Source organism: Lepidothrix coronata, unplaced genomic scaffold (assembly GCF_001604755.1).
Source record: "Lepidothrix coronata isolate B3197 unplaced genomic scaffold, Lepidothrix_coronata-1.0 Scaffold285, whole genome shotgun sequence".
Lineage (NCBI taxonomy): Eukaryota > Metazoa > Chordata > Aves > Passeriformes > Pipridae > Lepidothrix > Lepidothrix coronata.
The window spans coordinates 235,427-242,419 of record NW_016690465.1 but is presented as its reverse complement, the minus strand read 5'-3'; the positions used below and the strand labels follow the sequence as shown (position 1 = coordinate 242,419).

At 51.7% G+C, this 6,993-nt stretch overlaps 1 protein-coding gene across 1 annotated transcript in view; it reads right to left on the bottom strand.

The window, feature by feature from the left end:
- Positions 1-6,759, bottom strand: part of DHX30 (DEAH-box helicase 30) — a 31,572-nt gene extending 24,813 nt beyond the window's left edge. Inside the window, exons 1-2 of the mRNA XM_017836851.1 lie at positions 6,702-6,759; positions 3,119-3,170 (exon numbers count right to left, since the gene is read on the bottom strand). Coding sequence (XP_017692340.1) covers positions 3,119-3,149 — 31 coding nt within the window. The 5' untranslated portion in view covers positions 3,150-3,170; positions 6,702-6,759. The remainder of the gene's footprint in view (positions 1-3,118; positions 3,171-6,701) is intronic.
- Between the last annotated feature and the right edge of the window lie 234 nt (positions 6,760-6,993).

Genomic DNA, 6,993 nt, shown 5'->3' with positions numbered 1-6,993 from the left:
GCACCAGCTCCTGCCCAGGGAACACACACATTCCCCCATTCCCTGCCCCCAGCACCAGCTCCTGCCCCCTGTTCCACTCCCACCCATTTTCCTCTCAATCCTCCCCCCTGTAGGCAAAGCCAGCTTGGGGATGGTCTCACACAAGTGACCTCGGGAACTCCCCTGGGACCTGAAACTCCTCTGGGGTTTGTTCCCAGCTCCACACACCCAAGACACCCCCAGACCAGGCAACCCGTGAGCATGGTACTGAAAATAACTCGTCCTGCAGCCCGTTATTTACAAATATTTAAGGTAAACACCAAAAATCTTAAAGCCTTTATGAGATTTTAAAACCTTATAAATCTTTAAAAAGGTCTTAAAATCCAAAATCCTCACAAAACCTTAAACCCGTATAAAAATCTTAAATCTTTATAAAACCTTAAATCTTCATAAAATCTTAAGTCTTAAAAGAAAAATCTTAAATCTTTGTAAAGTCTAAAATCTCTCTAAAGATCTTATAATCTTCATAAAATAGATCAGCACTTCCCCTTCTTCCCCACTTCTCCCTATTCCAAGTTAGGATTTGGTTCTACGTGAGTTATTTAATATAATTATTATTCATATATATCAATAATTATTTCGCATATAAATGACAGTAATCAATTCATATATATCAATAATACACATATATCAATAATTATTTCACATAATCTTCATTTTCGAGATATAAAATTCTCAAGGCTGTGGAGCTGAAATTCCAACCCTACCGGATTGATTTATTTATTTATTCATTTATTTATTTATTTATTTATTTAAATATGAATTTTTATTCTAAGCAATCAATCTACATAAATTTTATCAGCCCCTGGTTGCACCTGGGACAACCATTAAGTTTTGTGTTTCTTTAAACCAAGGTCTCATTTTTGTGTCAAAGACTTTATTATGAGCATTCTCTGTGTAAAGCGAAAATTGACATGAATAGTTGGATGAAAAATGGGGCTTTTTCAGGAGGTTTTCTTGGGTTTTTCTGTTTATTTTTAAATCAGAAAGAGAAATCCTCAATAAGTCACAAAAATATTGACTATGATACTGGCAAAGTTCAGTTTTACAAAGCTCCACGAGAAGAGGTTCAAGAAGAGGAAAGTTATCAAATAAACCCCTCTATTAAAAAAACCCCAACTTTGGAGGAGTTGAACACTCAAAAAATAAAGTGTCACTAAACCAAATTTGCCTTTTTCTGTACTCACACTTTTTAGCACCTCTGCATTAGTTGTAATTTGTCTCTAAGTTCTTTTACTTAAAAAAAGATCTGAATGCTAACAAAAAAACCCAGATTTTGAAACAGCACCAGAAGACACAAACAAATGCAATTTTTTTAAAGACATGAAGTTATTCTGGCACTTAGAGTACAGATTTTAAGAGCATTGTTCCCCTAAAAAGGGAAAAAATCATTCAAAGCTGATTGTTCATTGAAAAATCATCCATATCACTAAAAAGGGAAACAAGTCATTCAATTTAAGAGGATTAATTCTGAGTAAATCTTTTGACAGCACGTTGTACAAACTATTATTTTTATTTTTTTTACCATTATTTTTACTATTTATTCAGAAATAAGCTTAGGTGGTTTGGAAACAAAAGCTCCAAGGAGGACTAGAAGGAAAGGGAGGCTGGGAAAATTCCTATATCTTCTGGGAAGAGAAATCTGCTGTGAAACAGCTTAATTTGATGTATTTGCTGGGGTTTGTAGTGTTTCCCACAGCTCCAGGGGAGGCAAACGAACTGTCCAGCAGGGAAGAAAACCAAATTATAACCATGGCTACAGAGTTGTTTCAAGTCCTGAACATGAGAGAAGGAACACGGGAGGGAGGTCCCCAGGAGATGGTGGGGAAAGCAAAGCCAACAAACCAGATGAATAAAGTCAATGCCTGGGGAAAGTCTTGGGAAAACACAGCCAGTGGGATGGGGAGGTCTGGGGGAAGAGGCTGGAAGTCAGTCCCAGTGTGTGGGACACAGTCAGGGGTGAGGGCTGGTGGTCTGTCACTGAAACGATGCAGAAATTATCTTGTGAGCACAGAAAAGCAGTGACGACTCAGTTCATTATTGAATTCCAGAAGTGGCCCATTCCCAGGATCTTTATTTTGCAGGGAGCAGCGTTAACCAGCACAGGATAATCCCCAGAGCCACCTCCCAGGCTTTGGCAGCTCCCTGGGATGGGCTGGGGCTGGACCAGCTCCTCCAGCCAGGCCCCTGCAGAGGCAGCAGCTGGTTAACGAGCCCTGGTTCATTAAGGAGTTCCTTTATCCCAAGGGCTGGAGAATCCCGAGTCCCAGAGCCAGCCTGGCCACCACAAACCACCAGCCCTCAGTGGGAAAGTCCCCTCTCTCCACCCTGTCTGATGAAAGAGGGGTTTATTCCCACATTTCCCATCGCTCCTGCCCTGGCTGTGTGAAGCACCCCGGGAATTCCGGGTTTAAATCCAGCCCCCCGTGCTGGTGCCTCAGGAGCAGGGCAGGGCTGGGCTCCCTGCTGGGCCCCCCAGTGCCAAAGCAGAGGGAGGAGTGCCCTGGGAGGGAGGGAGGGATCCCTCTGCTTCAGCCAGAGCTGGAATATTTGATTCCATTCTTTAAACCTTATTTAAGACCAAGCAGGAGAGTTCAGGAAAGGACAACAAATCAAACCAGAAACCAGCCGGTGACTGGAGGGATTCCTCAGGATAAAACACGATTGAGGGAAAGGCTGGGAAAGCAATGATGGGGAAAAGGGACATGGAGACAGTGCCAGGTGTTAAAGCATCAAACCCCAGGGAGAAAGAGCTCATGGAGTTGGTACTGAAGGATGCAGGAATGTTCAGGAGGGAAAAACTGAGAGGGAAAAAAGGCCTTTACTTTGAGGTAAACAGCAAACAAGTGTCCAGGGTCTCCCCTGGACAACACAGGGCTCCTCCCCTTCCCAATTCCCTCGTTCCCTGAAATTCTGTCTGTCCCTCCCCGGGACAGCTTTCCTGCCACATTCCCTCCCTGCTGCACTGACCAGGGCACAGCTGAGCTACCTCCTGTTCCTAATACAATTTAATTCTCCCAAGCATTAAACTCCACCAAGGCAAAGCTCTGCTGGAGCTGAGGGAGCTGTCAGGGCTTACCTTTGAGGGAATTCAGCGAGAACATCTCCATCCCCGTGGGAAGGGTGGCTTCCTGGGACAGCAGGAGGGAGCAAGGAGAAACAGCAAGTTAGGATTAATGTTTCCTTCAAAATGTTTCAAGTGCTTCTGCTTTGCCTCCATGGTGACAACAATTTGGGGAGGTTTTAAAACCTTTATTGGGCCAGAACCGAGTCACTTATTGCCATTATTCTCCTTTTCAAAGGAAAAAAAAGAAAACAACAGAAAAAAGGGAAGTCCTTTTGATAACCTTCTTTGCTGAAAGTGTGTTAAACTTCTTATTTTAATTTCTTATTAAAAGAGCTTTCAGTCAAATAAGAAAAAAACAACTGTGTTTTGTGGTGCTTTATTTCAGGCCAGAGATCAAATACATTGCAGGAGCTCTCGGAACAGAGGAACAGGGATTTTCTAACCCCCTTGTGTCAGAAGGGTGAGGACTGAGGAGCCTCATTTATACAAAGTGAACAAAGTTTGGAGCTGGACTTCCATGGTCCTGGTGGGTCCCTTCCAGCTCAGGATATTTTGTGATTCCACGGACATCAAATCCCTCTGAATGACTTCCTGTGCATGCAATTAACAGCCTGCAATTATCATTCAAATTCTTCACTTTTGCTTTCAGCAAAACCAATGACAAATTCCTTCAGCAAGAGCAGCAAAAAGGGCTTAAGATAAACTCCCCCTCCCCTTTCTGGACATGACACCTGGGTCAGGAATTCCCTTCCCCGGGGACACAGGGAATGAACCTGCCCTGGCTGCCAAGGCTTTTCCAAGGGTCAGAGAAATAAACCCAGTGATGTGAGTTTGTGACAATGAGAGCCCGTGTGCTGTGGGGGATGTCAGAGCACACAGCCCCGGGGTCAGCAGCTCCCTGCAGGGACAGAGCCAGGAGCTCCTCTGTGGAGCAGGAGAGATCCCGAGGGGCAGCGGAGCCACATCCCGGCAGGAATGCGAATGGAACTGCGGGGAGGGGAGCACAGGGCAGCCTGTGCCCCTTCCACAGGGATCACCCCAGCCTGGGCAAACCACCTCAGAGCCAGCGGGGGCTGGGATAAATTGTGTGAGCCCAGTGTTACTCCAGAGAGGAGCAAACCAGGAACACCCCACAATCACTGGAGACAGAAAACCAGGAGAGGGACCGGGAATGCTGCAGTAAATCCAAGTCAGGGAGGCATCAGCCACATCTTCCTCCCAAATTCTTAAGCGTGACCAAAGCAGGGGGAGCTGCTTGCCTGGAGAGCCCGAGGGTATCCCAGGGAATACAGGGAAGTTCATCTCCATCAGCCTTCTGGGACAAGGAGAGCAGCTCCAGGCACAGAAACTGCAAAGTTCCCTGTGGAGCAGGAATTAGGGGAAAGGGAGCAAAGAACATCTCACCCACACTGGGACAGGGGGGCTCATCCAAAAATGGCCTTAAGCTGAAGGAGGGCAGGGTTAGATGGGATATTGGGAGGAATTGTTGGCTGTGAGGGTGGGGAGGCCCTGGCACAGGTTGCCCAGAGAAGCTGTGGCTGCCCCTGGATCCCTGGAAGTGTCCAAGGCCAGGCTGGAGCAACCTGGGGCAGTGGAAGGTGTCCCATGGCAGGGGGTGGGACTGGATGATCCTTAAGGTTCTTCCAACCCAAATCAGCCTGGGATTTTATGAATAAACACAACATAAAGCTGATGGAAATGGTCTTTTCTGCTCAAGACCAAGGAAATAAAACATTGAAAACCCTCCAGGGATGAGCTTCCAAGACAAACAACTGAGAGCCCCTTGGACAAGCAAGATTCCAACCCAGCTGTTATTCACAATCCTGTCTGGAGATCCCAGCTGAGGCAGGACCTTTACTGGGAACCAGTAAGAGTCAAACTGGGTGGGAGCTGGGCTGGACAAGGGAGAAGAATAAAGGATGGAGAGATCAAACAATTTAGGTCCACGAACAGAATCCCATGCATGAGGGATCCCTTTGGAATTACGTGGAGGAACTGGAGGACTTCAGGCTTGAGCATCCAGTGGGAACAAGGCCCAGGTAGAGAGGGAAGAGCTGGGATAGGGGAGGTCAGGATAAGGCCCAGCCCAGGCTCTGCAGCAGCACCACTGGGTCACTCAGGGTCAGATCTGCTGGATCTGGACACCAAGGATCCAGACCTGGGAATCACTTCTAGCCCAGTCAGCAGCCTGGGGCAAATCCCAGGGTTTGGTGCTGCAGATCCGGATCCCAAATAAAAAGGAGTGTCCAACTCTGGCAGCTGGATCAGCATCCATGGACACGAGGGGACACAGGACCAGCACAAAAAGGGGACACTGGAAGACACAAAATGTATTTTGTCTGACGAAGGAGAGGTGTGGGGGCTCCCAGGACACTGGACTGGGAAGAAGTGGAACATGATGACACAGAACAGGCAGTGGTACGGCTGGAATGAGAATCCATGGGACCATGGAGCCTCCCACTGGGATAACAACAGAGTCCCAGGTGGGAAAAGGGACACCAGAAGTTTGTTAGGAAGAGAGACTCGGTGCTCCTGCTGCAAAGGCGGAGAGTGAAACCAGGGAATGTGGCACAGGAATCTGTTGGATGAAATCCCAAAGGATGGGAATTGGGTCTTTGCTGGGTTTCCTTGACCCACTGGAAAACAGCTCCATGAGGAAAAACCACATCCCTGAGAGCAATGCAGTGAGTGGCACAGGAATTCTGATTCCTGCCTGCTGGGATATTCCAGCAGTGCTGGAAGGGGCAGAGCCCCGAGTGCTTTGTGGTGAGAACAAAGGAGAAATCCCGTTGTGTCCCAATCCAGCCCCAAGGAGTCCCTGCCCGGGGTCAGGCAGAGCCAACAGGCCACTTCAGTATTGATTCCTCTGGACTTTTGGCTATTTGGGCCAAGGAGCAGCGGGTCCGTGCAGGAGACCCTTCCTTCCCAACCCTAATCCTGCAGGACTCCCGCAGCTGGCCGGCTGGACGGGGGATAACGAGGAGCTGGAGGTGGGACGGGGCGTTAGATGCTCCGGGACACCCCCGAGCGCCGGGAACCAAAAGGCTGTCCCGGAGCGACAATTCCAGCGACCACGGGGGGAAACGGAGCCGGGAGCGACAGCGGGACGAGCCACAGGCGGGGAGGGAGCGCCAGGACCGGGAAAGGGCTCGGGAGAGCAGCGGGAGCGAGGCGTCCCCGGGTAGGGATGGGAACTCCCGGGAGAGCCGCGCTCCCGGGGCTCTCCCCGCCGGCCCCGCGCCCGGGGGATCCCCGAGCATCCCCCACCCACCGCGAGCCTCCCCGGCCCCCCCGAGCATCCCCGGGGTCACCACGAGCATCCTCGCCCTCCCCGAGCATCCCGGGACGCCCCCGGGCCTCCCCCGTCCCCCGGGGACCCCCGAGCCCCAGGAGCGCCCCCGGAGCCCCGGAGCATCCCCGCCCGCGCCGCCCCGCCCGCACAGGCCGCGGCCCCGCACGGCCCTGCCCGCCTCGCCCCGCTCCGCCCGGCGCCATCCCCCGCTGCTGCCGCCACTCCCCCTCCTCCCGCCACCCCCGCGGCCTCCCCGCTTCCCCCCGGGGGGTCCCGGCCCGGCCCCGCGGGCCCCGCACCGACCTCCGCACCGCGACTGCCGCCGCCGGGCCGCCCTCGGGACTACAGCTCCCGCCGGCCCCCGCGCGCGCTTCCGGCGCCGCGCGCACCTCACTTCCGGACCCCCGCCCCGGAAGTTGGGCCGCCCGCGCGCTCCCTGCGCCCGGCGGGAACGCGGGAAGCCGCGCGTGCGCGCTGGGCGGGGCGTGCCGCCATGGCAACGGACGGGCCAATGGGCGGAGCGGGGCGTTCCCATGGCAACGGTGCGGCCAATGGGCGGCGCGACCGGAGGGGGCGGCGCAGCCCGGGCCCGATC